This window comes from Aotus nancymaae, unplaced genomic scaffold (assembly GCF_030222135.1).
Source record: "Aotus nancymaae isolate 86718 unplaced genomic scaffold, 86718_ANA_hifiasm-v0.15.2.pri h1tg000002l, whole genome shotgun sequence".
In the NCBI taxonomy this organism is placed as follows: domain Eukaryota; kingdom Metazoa; phylum Chordata; class Mammalia; order Primates; family Aotidae; genus Aotus; species Aotus nancymaae.
The window spans coordinates 7,423,594-7,439,933 of NW_026988413.1; the positions used below are offsets into that span (position 1 = coordinate 7,423,594).

Below are 16,340 nucleotides of genomic sequence, written 5' to 3' on the forward strand. Positions count from 1 at the left end.
CAACCGCACCTGCGTCCCCGGCCCGGCTTCCCTTCCCACGCCCCTCTGCCCGGCACCCCTGGGAAGGCTGTGCCCACACCGCGGCCGGAGGTGTTCCCGGCACCCGGCTCGGGCCTGCCCGCCGCACCAGCCGCCCCCGCGCTGGCGGAGAACCGGCTTCCCGCCCTGGCGCTGTTCCGGGAGGCGCGCCGAGCTCCGCGCGAAGCGAAGCGGACGCCAGAACCACGAGGCTCGCCCTGTTTTTAATGAAAGTCCTAACACTTTGAATTAACGCAGACTCCATGCTTCCCACAGTACTTCGGTCGTGAGTGACGCTTAGTCACCACCTACATCCTCAAACACAGACAAGAACGCTAACGCGGCACAAGCCGAATTTTCAAAAAAGCCCCGAGGGAGGAGCCAGCCCACCCACAGCCCGCCCCGGCCACGCGCCTCGCGCCTCGCGCCTCGCGCCCTTCACGGGCTCAGCGGGCGCGAACCCGCCAACCGCTCAGCGTTCCGCCAATCACCACGCTTCCCACCTATTGCCCCGCCCTGCGCTCCGCCCCGGCCAATCATCAGGAAGCCACGGTTTGTCTCTCCGCCTCTCCCGCCCTCACCCAACCGGCTGGAAGTTTGAAGCCTTCAAACCTCGCCGGCGCCCAACGCCGCGGTAGCAGCGCGCTGTATTTTTAGCTCCCGGGCGAGCAGCGCCACCCCCTCCCGCCCCGCCTTTTCGCCTCCCCAATGGGAGACGGAGTTTCCGATACGTCATCGCGCGGCTGTGCAAGAGCCGCCCAATCGGCGCTCGGGGAGAATGGCGTAATTAAAAAGCGGCGGAAGAAGATGGGAGGGTCATGACGCAGCGAGTTTCAGTCGTGACTTTTCCGGGGGCATCGCGGCGTCCCCTTTTTTCCCTTTAAAGTAAAACGTCGCCCCGACGCACCCCCCGCGTATTTCGGGGGGCGGAGGCGGCGGGCCGCGGCGCGCGGAGGGGCGCCGCTGACGCGGGCCGGTCACGTGGGCGTGTTGTGGGGGGAGGGGCGCCGCCGCGCGGTCGGTTCCGGGCGGTTGGGAGCGCGCGAGCGAGCGAGAGGCAGCCGCGCCCGCCGCCGCCCCTGCTCTGTATGCCGCTCTCTCCCGGCGCGGCAGCCGCCGATCGCAGCAGCAGGAGCCGCCGCCGCCGCGGTTGATGTGGTTGGGCCGGGGCTGAGGAGGCCGCCAAGATGCCGCAGTCCAAGTCCCGGAAGATCGCGATCCTGGGCTACCGGTCTGTGGGTGAGTGGCCGGTGGCCGCGGGGCTTCCTCGCGCCGCCCGGGCCGGGGCCTCGCCTGGGCGCCGGGTCGCGGCCGGGCCTGCGAAGTTTGGAGCCGGCGCGGCCATGTGGCGGGGCGGGCGGGGGCCGCGCGTTTCGTAACCACCATTTTGAGCGGAGGTGGTGGCGGTCGGGGCGGCGTCCGCGCGGGGCGAGGAGCTGCGGGAGCCGGGCGCCCTCCCCGGGCCGGGCAGGCAGGTGGCGGCGGGGCGGAGGGCGTGGGAGGCGCGGGGCGGGGGCCGCCGAGGAGTGAGAAGCTCGTCCGGGGAAGTGAGGCGGCGCTGGGGAGCCGCGCGGGAGGCTCCCGCGAGGAAGGACTTAAACCTGCCTCCCCGCCTTCGCCGTGGGCGCGCGTGACCGGGGCTGGCGGTCTCCCCCACCCCGCCCCCGATGCGAGGAAAAGAGAGTCCGTGGGATTTTAACAAAGGAAGTAGCACCTCGGCTTCCTTCCATCTGTGGTGAAGTTTACCCTTGTAAAGAAAACTGGAGACTTAGAGGACGTTTGGGCACCGAACGCAAGTTTCTGCCTGGGAAAGCCAGGCGAGCCCCCAAAAGAAGCCTCTCTGGAGGCCCTCGAGATGCTGCCGGCGGCCGGGGTAGGAAGGCACAGAAAAAGGAACGTCTGATCTCTCGGTGCCCTATTTTTCTTCTGGAAGGAATAAGGTCAGGTACTTACAACCAGGCTGTTGAAGTCATTCCAGAGGTGGTTTTCTTTTTTTTCTTCCCCAGAAGGTTAATATACATTTGAAACGGTCCCTAGCAGTCGCCGTGTTGCTGAATAAGGTGGCCTGGGGTCGGGTTGCGGGGGCGGACGGGGTGCCACAGAACGAGCGGTTTCCTGTCCTGTGAGAAAGCAGAGCGATTGAACTTAGCCACGCTTCAGGGTGAGGCCGTATTGTCTCTGACATCCGGAAGCCTGGAGAAATTACGTTCATCTTTCGGTGCTGTTTTGAAGTAACTCTATGGAAGACGTGCACTGGGCCACAGTTGAGGGGATGGGGAGGTGAAAGCGAGGGTTCAGAGGCTCCGGTGATTGCGGAACGGGGTGACAATAACTGCGGTGGAAAGCTCGTACCTGCCTGCCGCTCACTGGATGAACTCCCCTGCTGCGCTTTCCACGGCCGCTGCCAGGCGCTGTGCTCTTTGCCCAGATGAGCCTCTGCATGCTTACTCATCCTTTTACCACCTCTCTCCGTCGAGGGTAGCGGGGCGGGAGCATCAAGGGCTGAAAGACGCTTGGCTAGAGATGCGGGGTGCCTAGAGTCGCAGGGGGAACTCTTGTGCGATGCAGTCCTGAATCAGAAGGGATGAATAGGTGTGGCAGCTTTAACAGCTGCAGCCAGGAAGTAACCACGAATCAAATGGAGGCGTTCAAAGTTACTAACTGTTCAAATATCAACATGCAACCTGAAATCAACCCTGATTGGCAGCCTGATCCATGCTCTTGTCTCTGATCTCTTGATTTCCTTCTCTGCATTTTGCAGAGTAGGGACCGTGAGATACCCTGGCTCTTGGGTGAGCCCTCCGAGTACTTATTGCCAAGTATTTGAAAATAGTTGACCCTGATAATCACGTTATAGGCCACAAGTACCTCGACTACCTGATTTCAATGCAAGAGAATGATCCAAAGATCTTGATTTACCCTTTTAAAATGTTGAAATGGTAGCTCTAGTCTTGAGTGAGCAGGTCTAGTGTTTCATCACTTTTTTTGCTAAAAAGTTCCTTGTGTCCAGTTGAAATCCATTTCTGTTTTATCCGCCCTCTAATTAGCGTCCTACTGAGGGCGGAGATGTGACAGGCCACCCCTTAGCCTTCTCTTCACAAACATTTATTTTAAACTGCTGCTTGTTAAATAGTGTGCTAACTTAGTCTCTGGTGGGATACAGGGTCACTTTTATTCCCTATTTTCCATCTTTAATATTTCTTGTTTCTGCAACCTACTCCACTTCTCCATATTTATTTTCAAGCACAGTCATGATTAAACGATTTTGGAAAGGTTAGGTTGCTTCCAATCTTGGCGTTTGATTTGATTTTTTTTTTTTTTTTTTTTTTTTTTTTGAGATGGAGTCCTGCTCTATCACCCAGGCTGGAGTGCAGTGGCGTGATCTCGGCTCACTGCAACCTCCGCGTCCCGGGCTCAAGCGGTTCTCCTGCCTCAGCCTCCCGAGTAGCTGGCATTACAGGCATGCACCACTACGCCCGGCTAATTTTTGTATTTGTGGTAGAGACGGGGTTTCACCACGTTGGCCAAGCTGGTTTCAAAGGCCTGACCTCAGGTGATCTGCCCACCCCGGCCTCCCAAAGTGCTGGGATTACAGGCGTGAGCCGCCACCATCAGCTGCGTTTGATTTTAAAGGGTATTATGAGCCAGGATATTGTGTAGTTTGTGCGGTCTTTCTTAGGGTAAGGAGATTGGGTTTGGCCAGCAGAATTCTAGTAAGCCACCCTTTTGAGAATTACTCGGTACGCTCACTTCTAGGATCTTACTGGCATGCTGGCTTGCAAATGGTGCTGTACCAGAGAAATTTGAGTAGATGTGTTTCTAGATTGTGATGTTTTGTGATACTGAGCTGTTTTTTCCTGTATTCTGGGGATAGAGTCACGGAAGAGGGCTCCACACCTTTCTTAGAATGTTCTCTTGATTAAATACATTAAGCCAGTTTGACTAGTGGGATACTTGTCATTGTGACTTTCTCATGAACAACTTCATTTTTAAAGTTGTCTTCAGATAAAACAACAAAATGTTGTTTGTTTTACTACTTAGCTTTCAAATTTTCCTTTTTTTTCTTTTTGAGTGTTGACAGAACTACCAATAGGGAAAATATAATTCTCAGGTAATTTATACAACTCTCCCTCCCACCCTCTGTACTTTTCCTGTTATTTACAGTGTTAAAACTTTTAAGGACACATCACCGGTAACTCTGGGAGTCTGGCTTTCAGGGAGTGCTTTGTATTAACTGTTTGCATGGTGGCCAAAAATACCAACTCCCTGACATTCCCTTGTTTCTGCCACAATGGAGTAGCCCTGCAGTAGGAGGCACCTAAACCTAATCAAGTTAAAGTGGTGATGTTAGGTACACTCTCCAGTCTGGGACGCCTTTCCCTGGGATTTTACCTGTACAGAGAGCTTTGGTAACCTGTTACCATTAGACCGTATTCAGAAGCTGGTTGTCATATATAAGCCTTTTATGTATGGTTAATAAGAGGGATGGCATCACAGGCATGTGAAAGATCATGGGGGAAAATGAAGCAACTTTGTGGTTTGGAAGAAGGCAATTCAGCAAAAGTACTCAAATTATTACTTTGTCAAAATGTTTTAGGTAGTATTTAGATACTTCATGAGGAAAGATGTTATTAAATATTTGGTTGTTCCCAGTAGACTACAATCAAATTGTATTCTGTTTTTTAAGTTAACCTATCATTTGTTGACACTTTTTATTAAACAATTGAAAGGCAAAACAGTATATGCCATGTATGAAATCTACTAGTATGTGAAATTGTACATGCAGGTGCTTAATATTCTGATGTTGTATACTTGTGAGTGAGGGTAGTCCTGAAGTGGCCACTTTGTATTGAAACTTGAAATTACTGTTTTTCAGACTCATTCATTGTTCTGCACAGGAGTGTAATCAGAATTCCAATTTCTGATTATGACTTTGCTGTCCATATGGGTTATATCCCTCCGTACTTCATCACCCGGAAGAGAAACCCTGCACTCGTTAGCAGCCACTCTCCATCCTGCTCCTCCTTATCCCCTGGCAACCATTAATCTTTCTGTTATCTGTGGATTTACTTACTTTGGCCATTTCATATAGATAAGAACGTACATATGTGGTCTTTGGGGGCTGGCATCTTTTACTTAGTATAATATTTTCAAGCTTCGTCCATGTTGTGGCATGTGTTGCTACTTCCTGTTTAGTGATGACTAATATTATGTGACCATATCACATTTTTTCTATGCATTTGTCAATTGGATATGTGGGTTGTTTCTATTTTTTTGGCTGTCATTTTTTATTTATTTACTTTTTTGAGGCAGGTTCTTGCTCTGTTGCCCAGGCTGGAGTGCAGCGGAGTTGTCATGGCCCACTGCAGCCTCAACCTCCTGGACTCAAATGATCCTCCCGCCTCACCCTCCCAAGCAGCTGGGACTGCAGATGTGTGCCATCACGCCCAGCCAGTTTTTTTATTTTTTGTAGAGAAAGGAACCTCACTCTGTTGCCCATAGTGGTCTTGACCTCAAGCAGTCGTCTCACTTCAGCCTCCCAGTGTTGGGGTTACAGGTGTGAGCCACTGCTTGCAGCTCTACTTTCTGGCTACTATGAATAATAATGTTCTGAACATTTCCATACAAGCTTTTGTGTAGACATATGTTTTCATTTCTCTTGCGTACATTCCTAGGAGTGGAATTGTGAGGTCATTATGGTTAACTCTGTGCTTAACATTTTGAAGAACTGTCAAATTGTCTTCCAAAACAGCTGCTGATTTTATATTCCCATCAGCGATGTATGAAGGTTTCATTTTCTCCGCGTTCTTGGCAACACTTGTTACTGTCTTTTTCGTTTTAGCCATCCTAATGGGTGTGAAGTGCTGTCATAGGATTTGCAAATAATTTCTCCTGTCAATGGGTTGTCCTTTTACCTTCTCGATGGTGTCCTTCAGAGCAAAAGGTTGTTAATTTGAAGTTCGACATGTCTATTTTTCTCCTGCCACTTAGCTCTTGGTGTCACATCTTAGAAGACATTGCCTAATCTAAGTCAGACAGCTAACAGTGAGGGTGCAAACTACTGAGTCCTTTTAACATGAGTTGCTTGATAGATTTAGAAATATAATCTAATATTTTGAAGGTCCTAGAATACCAGTTTAGTATTTTAATTTTCTTCAATGTGTTGGGCTTCTGATTACAAAAAAAAAAGAAAGAGTTCCCTGTAGGATTGGAGTTTTAAATCTAAACCGGTGTTAGTTTAGAACAGAAGTGCTGGAAAAGCCTTTATATTGTGCTCTTATGGGCAAGTTAAGAAAGCAGGGCAAATTAAAGATATTGATAGAATTCACTCCTAAGTGTCGTGCTTGCTCGGTTTGTGTCTTATCTGTAATAGAATTGAGGTCTTCCTCTTCCCCCATTTCTCTTTTTGCAGAAGGACTCCTCAGGGACATTTGAAAGTGAAGTTGGTGTTTTAGCAAGATACGTAATCCTGCCTTTTGCAGGATTGAGAGTTGAAAGTTAACTACCTGATGGCATAGTACTTACTTTGTGAATGGGGGTGCAAAATGGGCTTTTACAGTTAATACAGTTTTATGAGATGAAATGTTTTTCTAAGACTTCTGTGTCTTAGATATAAATGTGCCTGGCTATTTTGCTAGCTTTATTTTTTATTTTTTGAGGCGGAGTCTTACTCTGTCACCCAGGCTGGAGTGCAGTGGCCTAGTCTCACCTCACTGCAGCCTCAACCTCCCAGCCTCAATGATCCTCCCACCTCAGCCTCTCAAATAGTTGGGACTATGGGTGTGTGCCACCATGCCCTGGCTAATTTTTTTATTTTTATTTTTTTGTAGAGATGAGGTCTCACTTGTTGCCCAGACTGATCTTGAACTCCTGGACTCAAGCAGTTCACCCACCTCAGCTTCCCAGAATTCTGGGAATACAGGCATGAGCCACTGTGCCTGTATTTTGCTGGCTTTAAAATCTCAATTACGTTTGGCATTTGTTTGAAAGAGAACATTTGGGCCAGGCCCCAAAGATTGAATCACTGCAGCTGTTGGTTGAAGAGGACAATTTGTGAGTGTTATGTGTTATTCAAATAGGTGTTCATTAAGTGTTTGAATAAATTCTCTACTTTGTACTGGTCACAAAAGCTAGGACAGTTATAATCCTTGCCCTCAAGGAGCTTCAGTCTAGTTGAGGAGTCACGGGAACCTGTTCCTGCTACTGAGAATAGTAATTGTTGGTGCTTTTGAAGCAATTACTGTTACGGGGTACAGTCTTAAATAGTGCACATATAATTAACAGCCTTTCAACTCAGGTAGGTACAGTTGTTACACCTATTTTGCATATAAGGAAACTGAAGTACAAAAAGCTTTTATGACTTGCCCAGTGTCAAACTGTTGTTAAGTGACAAAGTCAGGATTTGAACTCAGGCAATGGCTCCAGAGCAGGCAGTCTTTAACCAGCTGCTACACGTATTGTTATTTAAATACAACTGGGGTAAGTGCTTGAGAGAAATAATCAAAGGCAGGGCTAACTTGACCATCAGGTGGGTGGGGGTGGTGGGAGAATTGTCTTTAAGGAAAAGGCAGTGTGGCTCACTGAGTGAATAAGGCTGAGGCGTGAGTAAGGAGGAAAGTCAGGACTTAGTGTGTGCCAACTGTCCATCGAGAACAGCTTTGTCTGCCCTGTGAAAAGTTTTAGACTTTTTCCTAGAAACTATGGTAAGTGACTGAAGGGTTTTAAGCAACAAATAAGATGATGGTCCATACCAGGGACTGGCAGATTCATTCTGTAAAAGGCAGATAGTAAATATCTGAAGCTCTGCAGGCCATGTAGCCTCTGTTACATCTATTCAACTTTGCCTTTGCAGGACAAAAGCAGCCACAGACAATACATCAACGAGTGGGTATGGCTGTGTGCCAGTAAAACTTTATTTATGGATAACACACTTGAATTTCATCCGATTTTCATGTATCATGAAATACTGTTTCTTTTTCCAACCACTTAAAGATGAAGAAGCATTTTTAGTCCATAGACTGTACAAAACCAAAACAGGCTATGGGCCAACTTTGGCCCCTGGTCTGTAGTGTGCTGATCCTGGCTTCTATCCCTCCCGCTGTTCTGTGAAGTGGGTGAGGGTAGTAAGAGAGTAGAAATAGGAAGACCAGCCAAGGCACAGAGTAGATGAGATGAAGAGGGCACACATTTGAGATTTCATTAGAGGGAGAATGGACAAGGCTGATGTGGGAGCTGTGGAGTAGCCTTCAGATTTCTCATGTGAGTGCCTGAGCAAAAATCAGAAATGGTGGAACAGGACCAAGTTTAAGGGGTGGACCAGATTCATTTCCACACCTGCCAGATCCACACACTTGCCTTGCTTTCTGGCCACGGAGGCCTTGGAGACCACCCACACAGCACACAGTTCCCATGATCCTGAAGACAGGTGGCTGTGCCTACAACTAGGGTTCTGAGGGTTTGCTGCTCCTGGGTCCTTGTGTCGCCCAAGTATTTGGCCAAGCATACCCTCACACTGCAGGATTGTTGCCCCAGAGACAAATGAGGTTGCTGGACCCAGGTGGCCCCCCACACTGACGCTGCCCACTCAGGCAGGCCGTGTCTTACTGCAAGGATATTTGTCATTCCTGCTTGCGGGGAGTTGGAGTTGGGCTCTGTCTCTAGATCTTTTCATTCCCCATAACTGTGCTACACAAACGTGTGTATATGATTTATAATAATAAATTGCTTTCTTAATCTAACCATGTTTCTGGATGAGCAGTGTCATAAGAAATTGGACTGCATGCAAAATGAGCCTACCTTCAACTTTTTTTAGACTTTTGTGGAAGTATTTCTGTAGCACAAATTTAGGGAGCTAAATTTTTACAAATAATAGGATCCTATTCCCTTAAACGATGGGACGGGGCAGCATTGTCCAATAGAAACATAACCTGGCCTGGCACAGTGGCTCACACCTGGAATTCCAGCACTTTGGGAGCCGAGGTGGGTGGATCACTAGAGCTCAGGAGTTCGAGAACAGCCTAGGCAACACAGTGAAACACTATCTCTACAAAAGAGGGAGGCTGAAGTAGGAGGATCACTTGAGTCCCAGGAAGTTGAGGCTGCAGTGAGCTTTGATTGCACCACTGCACTCCAGCCTGGGCAACAGAGCAAGATACTGTCTCAAAACAAAAAACCCCAAAAATATAACCTAATGTAATTTTAGATTTTTCCAGTAGCCACATTTAAGTAAAAAGAAATAGGTGAAATTAATATACTTACTTTAGCTCAGTATGTCCAAAATATTATCATTTCAACACGTAATGGATATTGTTGATATTTGTACATTTTGTCATACTTACACAATGACACACCTCAGCTGGAACTGAGCACATTTCAGGTACTCACTGTCCATGTATGGTTACTGGCTGCCATATTGAACAGCCCAGATATTGTGAGGAGTGAATTGGTGTTGCTAATGAGGTCAGTGCAGATTTTAAGAACTTTGAAAGAATTTATCTTTATAAAATATGAATGATTTTAACCATTCATGCTGACGGATGAGTGTACTGTATTGCAGATCTCATTTTCCTCATACTCAGTCATTACTAGTTTTGATCAGTCTTAAATGTCATGTTCTTTAGTATGTTAAAAATTTGAGAATTTTTGTCTTTGCTTTTCTCTAGCTCATTCCCACCCTCACCTGTATCCCGAGTCCTCTCTCCAGATTGGGCCACAATTCTAGGAAAACTCATTCTTCATTGTTGCCAAACATTTAATTTCCTGCATTTTATCAGGGCTATTGTTGCCTTCCACCTCAACTTTTATCTTTAAACCATCCTATGGATATGAATACTTTATTTTTAAAGTCTGCAGGGAAACAGTTTTATGGCCTTTCTGGGTAGCACTTTATTTTTCTTTAGTTTAATAATCCTGTTAATGAAATTCTTCATTTATGTAACTCAGTGCTTCATGTTTTGTAATTAAACATATTTCTTATTTTCCTCAGTGGTATATATCTGGTAGCATAATAATTGGCAATAGGGTTACCTGTAAGTATTTGAATGAGTAATAATTTTATCAACTAGTTTTACTATTCTGCCTTGCCTTTGTCACAATAATAATAATTGCACTTTAATTTATTCCTTTTTTTAAGATCTCCCACCATCTATTTTTAAAATTAGGGAAGGGACATGAGAAAGAACAGCATAATGTCAACCCTGCTTAGCTCATAGGAACAAGCGAGATCATTCATGTGAGAATGTTTCATAAACTCTAACAGTGTCTCAGTTTGGCAGGTTTGTTAAAATAATTAAAATATGTATGTTCTGCACCACATGCTCTCATCTGACTCTATATGATGGACATGTGGGGATTGGTATTCAGACTAGAATCGTAAACACCTTTTCCAAACACTTCCTTAGTGGTGCGCGCGCGCGTGTGTGTGTGTGTGTAATATATGTAGACACAACACAACACACATCACCCCTCCCTTTTGAAAAAGCAACAACCACCAATCCTACTGTAGGGGAACTACACATTTACTAGAGTGGGTGCATGCGATTGTTAAGCATATGATTGGCACTGTGTGTCATATAAGGAACACATGGAACAGAAACCTTTATGCAGTTCATTATTCCAGCGTTTTAACAATGGTGATAGATTCAGGTTTTATTTATAACCCAGGTGAGTCTGCAGTCTCTTTCTGCCGTTTGCAAACTGGTGTCTGTTCTATTGTTAGTCCCCGATGAGGCACTCTCCTGGTATTCTTGTGCTTGCCCTGCGACTGTCTTGAGCCTGCAGAATGCAGTAGAGATGGTGATGTGCCAGTTCCAGGCTTTAAGCCCTAAGAAGTTGGCAGCTTCTGCTTTTGTGTTCTTGGGAGCCTCAAGTGACATGCAGGAGACGTTAGGAGAAGATACAGCAAAAGGGAGAATGCCTTGCCTTCCCAGCTGCAGCCCTACAGCCCACCAGATAAAGGCAGCCCAAAGAGTAAACTACAAGTGAGCCCAGCCTTGACGGTAGAAACATGAGCACATGAAATGGGTGATGTCAGTCACTCAGCTCGGGGGTGGTCTGTAATACAGCTGTGGGTAGCTAAAACAGTAATTTTCTGCTTTAGGGGTATATGTATGTGTTTATTTGTTGTTTTTGATGTGTTTAGACTTCAGTTGAAATAGTTACTGTATGTCATTTTCAGATTAATTTATTAGGTATAATCCTGAAAACACACTTTTTTATCCTAAGTGGATTATTTCTGCCTAAGAGCAGTTACTAATAGTATTGCTAATATTAATAATAATAATATTTGTTGAGCACTTTACTACATACCAGATGTTTTGTAGGTATTTTTATTTAATCCTCACAAAGCACCTTATAGGATAGGTACTATTATTATGTCCATTTTACAGATGGGAAAAGGACTCAGGAAAACTGCCCAAAGTCACAAAGCTAATAACCACGTCGTACTCTTTAGTAAAAAATAGTGGGCTGGGTATGGTGACACACACCTGTAATCCCAGTGCTTTGGGAGACCAAGGTGGGAGGATCATTTGAGACCAGCAGTTTGAGGTTACAGTGAGCTATGATCCTGCCACTGTACTCCACTCCACCTTGGGCAACAGAGCGAGACCCTGCCTCAAAAGAAAAAATAAAATAAATGCATCATCTTCTTTTTAAAAAAAAAAAAAAAAAAAAAAGACTTTTTTGGGAGGCCGAGGCGGGTAGTTCACTAGGTCAAGAGATCGAGACCATCTTGGCCAACATGGTGAAACCCTGTCTCTACTAAAAATACAAAAATTAGCCGGGCATGGTGGCGCGCGCCTGTAGTCCCAGCTACTCGGGAGGCTGAAGCAGGAGAATTGCTTGAACCTGGGAGGCGGAGGTTGCAGTGAGCCTAGATTGCGCCACTGCACTCCAGCCTGACAATGGAGCAAGACTCTGTCTTAAAAAAAAAAAGACTTTTTTTCCTAAATCAAGTTTATTGAGGTGTAATTTACATGTAACAATGTACCTATTTTTTAAGAGTAGAGTTGGGTGAGTTTTGACAGATTTGTTCACCTGTGTAACCTCTGCCTTTATCAAAACAGGAAACATTCCATCATCCCAAAAAGTTCCCTCATGTCCCTCACACCCTACCCTGGCTCCCTGGGAAGCACTGATCTCCTCTCCATCATTCTGGGTTAGTTTTTCTTACCCTAAAATTTCACATAAATTGAATCATACAATATATACTCATTTTTGTATATCAGTTAGCATAATGTTTTGAGATTCATCCATACTGTTGCATGTATAGTTTCTTTTTATTGCAGAGTAGGATTCTGTTTAATGGATATACCTTCATATGTTTATTTGATCACCTGTTAGTGGATGTTTCGGTTGTCCCAGTATTTATTAAGAATAAAGCTATTATGAGCATTTGTAAATATCTTTGTGGACACACTTCTCTTTGGTAAATACCTAGGAGTGAGATGCTGAGTCACATATATGTTAAGTGTATACTTTAGGAGAGACCACCAAACTTTTTCCAAAGCATTTTGACCATTTTATGCTTCCACTAGCAGCAGATAAGAGCTTTGGTTGCTGCCTGCCCATCCTCCCTGATACTTGGTATTGGCGGCCTTTCTAACTTTCTAGCCATTCTTAGATGGTAGGTTGTGGTTTTATTTGAATTTTCCCACTGACTAAGAATGTTGGACATCTTTTCATATACCTACTGGTAATTTGGATATCTTAGTTTGTGAAGTGTCTGTTCAAGTCTTTTGCCTAGATTATCAGATTCTTCTGCTTGAATTATATATTCTGAATACAAGTCTTTTTTCAGGTATATATAAATGAATATTTGCTTTCTGGTGCTTCAGAGAACAGAAGAAGTTTGTAATTTTGATGAAACTCGATTTATCATTTTGTTGTTGTTGTTTTTGGTTTATTTTATATCATGTCAGGAATCTGTCTACCTGAAGATCATAAAGCTGGTTTTTTTGTTTGTTTGTTTTTAAGCTCTGTTGAATTTAAGATAAAGTTTTTTCCTGTTTTCTTCTAGAATTTTTCTAATTTTAGCTTTTATGTTTAGGTCTCTGATCTAGTTAATTTTTATGTATGAAGTAAGGGTAAAGATTTTAAAAAAAAAAAAAAAACTTGAGGTCCAACACCTATAAAAAGAAAGGAAAAATAAAAACAGAAAATTTCTTTTTGATGTAGCATTCAACAGGTTTCAGGTTTCGACAAGTGTACAGTCATCTACATCCACAAACAGGATGTAGAACAATTCATTGATCTCAAAAGTACCCTGTTTCTGTTTCTAGTTAGCCCCTTACCCCTTTGTGTTTTCTGTCCTATAATTTTGTCTTTATCAGAATGCCAAATAAATGGAACCATGTATTATGCAGCTTTTTGTATCTGACTGCTTAGCACACACATTTGAGATTTATTCATGTGTATATATACCAGCATTTAATTCCTTTGTATTGTTGAGTAGGGCAGTTGATCCTTGAACAACATGGGTTCACTTGTAGGAAGGATTTTTTTTTTTCCCTCAACCAAATGCAAATGGAAAATATAGTATTCCTTAGATGCAAAGCCTGCATGTAGGGAGGGCCAACTTTTCCTATATGCAGGTTCTGCAGAGTGAAAAGCAGGAATTCATCATGCTCTGATTTTGGTATACTTGGCATTCTGGAACCAGTCCTCCTTGTACATCAAGGGATGCCTGTATCCCTTTGGGTGGATTTAACATAATTTCTTTATTCACCTTAAAGGGACATTTGGTTTGTTTTTACTTCAGGGCAATTATGAGTAAAGCCAGTATAAACATACAAATACGGGCTTTTCTGTTGACCATAAATTTTCATTTGTCTTCAATAAATATCTAGGAATGAGATTGCTGGGTCCATATGTGTAGGGTAAGCTTTTAAGAAGCTACTGAACTTGCCAAATTGACTGCACCGTTTTGCATTCCCACAGGCGATGGGTGAGTACATCCTAGCAAGCACTGGGATGGCCAGTATTTTTTATTTTAGCCATTGTAATTAGGTGTGTAGTATCTCATTGTAATTTTTTTATTTACATTTCCCTAATGGATAATGATGTAAAGCATCTTTAATGTGCTTTGCCATTTTAATATTTTCTTTATTAAAGTGTTCAGATCCTTGCTCACTTTCTTAATTGGATTGTTTCTTGTTGAGTTATGAGAGTTGAACATGGTCTGGATATGGGTCCTTTGCACATTTATTCTCGCAGTCTGCGGCCTGTCTTTTCATTCCCTTAACAAGGCTCTTAGTACAGTTCTTAATTTTGATGAAGTCCAAGATGTTATTTTTTTCTTTCATGGATTATACTTTGGATTTTATACCTAAGAATCTTCACTCAACTCAAGGTTGCAAGGATTGTTTTTCCAGTGCTTCTTTTAGAAGTTTCATAGTTGTTAGATTTAGGCCTATGAGTTTTCTGTTTTTGAAGACGGGGTCTTTTTCCATCACCCAGGCTGGAGTGCAGTGACATAATCAGCTTGCTGCAGCCTCGACCTCCCAGGCTCAAATGATCCTCCTACCTCAGCCTCCCCAGTAGCTGGGACCACAGGGGCACACCACCACACCTGGCTCATTTTTCTGCTTTTCTGTAGAGATGAGATTTCGCTGTTACTACCCAGGCAAGTCTTGAATCCTGAGCTCAAGCAATATGATCTATTTTGGATCCTATACTTTTTTATAGGATATAAACCAAGCTTTTCTCTCTTTCTCTGTCTCTTCTATTTTTTTTTTTTTTTATTTTGTCTGTCTCACTGTGTTACCCAGGCTTGTCTCAAACTCCTGACCTCAAGCGATCTTCGCACCTTGGCTCCAGAGTGTTGGGATTACAGGCATGAGCTACTGCCCCACCTCTTGTTTTTTTTTCTTCTGATATTGACATCCAGTTGTTTCTGCACCATTTGTGAAAAAAGACTGTTCTTTCTCCCTTGAATTGCCTTTGCGGCTTTTTTGAAAATCAATTGATCATACATATGTATGCATCTATTTTGGGAGTGTGCATTTTCCTCTGTTAATCTGTGTCTGTCCTAACGCCAGTACCACACTGTCTTAATTCCTTTAGGCTCCTTGTTTCTTCTTAAGGTTTTCTTACTTTTTCTTAGAGATTAATTTTTTCCTTTTTTTTTTTTTTGGTTTGTAATAAGTACCTATATTGAAGTACGCTAAAAAAAAAAAATCCAGGTTTTATTTCTAGTCCATTTTTCAGAATTGCATTCTCATCTTCCTAATGTTTCATCCTCTCATGTCTCTTTCCTGACTGGAAAACCCTTTGTGGCTTTTGAAAGAAAATCTTCAGCATGTTTTTTTTTTTTTTTTAAAAGACATTTTTCAGGCCAGGCACAGTGGGTTCACACCCATAATCCCAGCACTTTGGGAGGACAGGATGGGCCCTTGAGCCCAGGTGTTCAAGACCAGCATGGGCAGCATGGTGAGACCCTGTCCCTACAAAAAAAACTTGACGGGCATGGTGGGGACACCCCTATAGTCCCAGCTACTTGAGAGGCTAGTGGTTGAACTCCCTTCAACCCAGGAGCTGGAGGCTGCAGTGAGCTCTGATGGCACTACTGTGCTCCAGCCTGGACAACCGAGGGAGAGCCTGTCTCCAAAAAAAAGACACTTTCAAAGTGGGGAGTGTGATATTTGACTTTTCACAATTAATAGTACCTTTAGGTTTCAGTCAGGTATTTTATACTGACTGTTCCAGAATTACACATGGAGTAGGACTTAAGTCGGTGTTTGTGGATTCAAGGTGTTGGTCATAATTTGGGAAAAGTTTGATTGACTATGGGATTGTGGTACAGAACTGAATAACTGTTTACTGAATATGTGATGGGTGCCAGGTACTGTGCTTTATACCTGTGATTTCATTTAATCATCACAATGCAGAAAGATTTGAAGCCCAGAGGGCTTAATTTGGAGACACAGCTAGGATTCACACCACAATCTTGCCCACTGTACTGGTTTTTTGGTTGTTTTGTTTTGTTTTGTTTTTGTTTTTAAATGGAGTCTCACTCTTGTCGCCCAGGCTGGAGTGCGGTGGCGCGATCTCAACGCACTATAACCTCTGCCTCCCGGATTCAAATGATTCTCCTGCCTCAGCCTCCTGAGTAGCTGGGATTACAGGCATGCACCACCATGTCCCCCTAATTTTTGTACTTTTAGTGAAGATGGGGTTTCACCGTGTTGGCCATGCTGGTCTCAAACTCCTGATTTCAGATGAGCCACCGTGCCTGGCTTTTTTTTTTTTTTTTTTTTTTTTTTTAAAGTTAGAGTTTCCCTCTTGTCACCCAGGCTGGAGTGCAATGGTGCAACGTCGACTCA

At 44.3% G+C, this 16,340-nt stretch overlaps 1 protein-coding gene across 1 annotated transcript in view; it reads left to right on the forward strand.

The window, feature by feature from the left end:
- The first annotated feature begins 826 nt into the window (after positions 1 to 826).
- The window catches only part of RHEB (Ras homolog, mTORC1 binding), a 46,833-nt gene continuing 31,319 nt past the window's right edge, over positions 827 to 16,340 (forward strand). Inside the window, exon 1 of the mRNA XM_021665216.2 lies at positions 827 to 1,257. Coding sequence (XP_021520891.1) covers positions 1,206 to 1,257 — 52 coding nt within the window. The 5' untranslated portion in view covers positions 827 to 1,205. The remainder of the gene's footprint in view (positions 1,258 to 16,340) is intronic.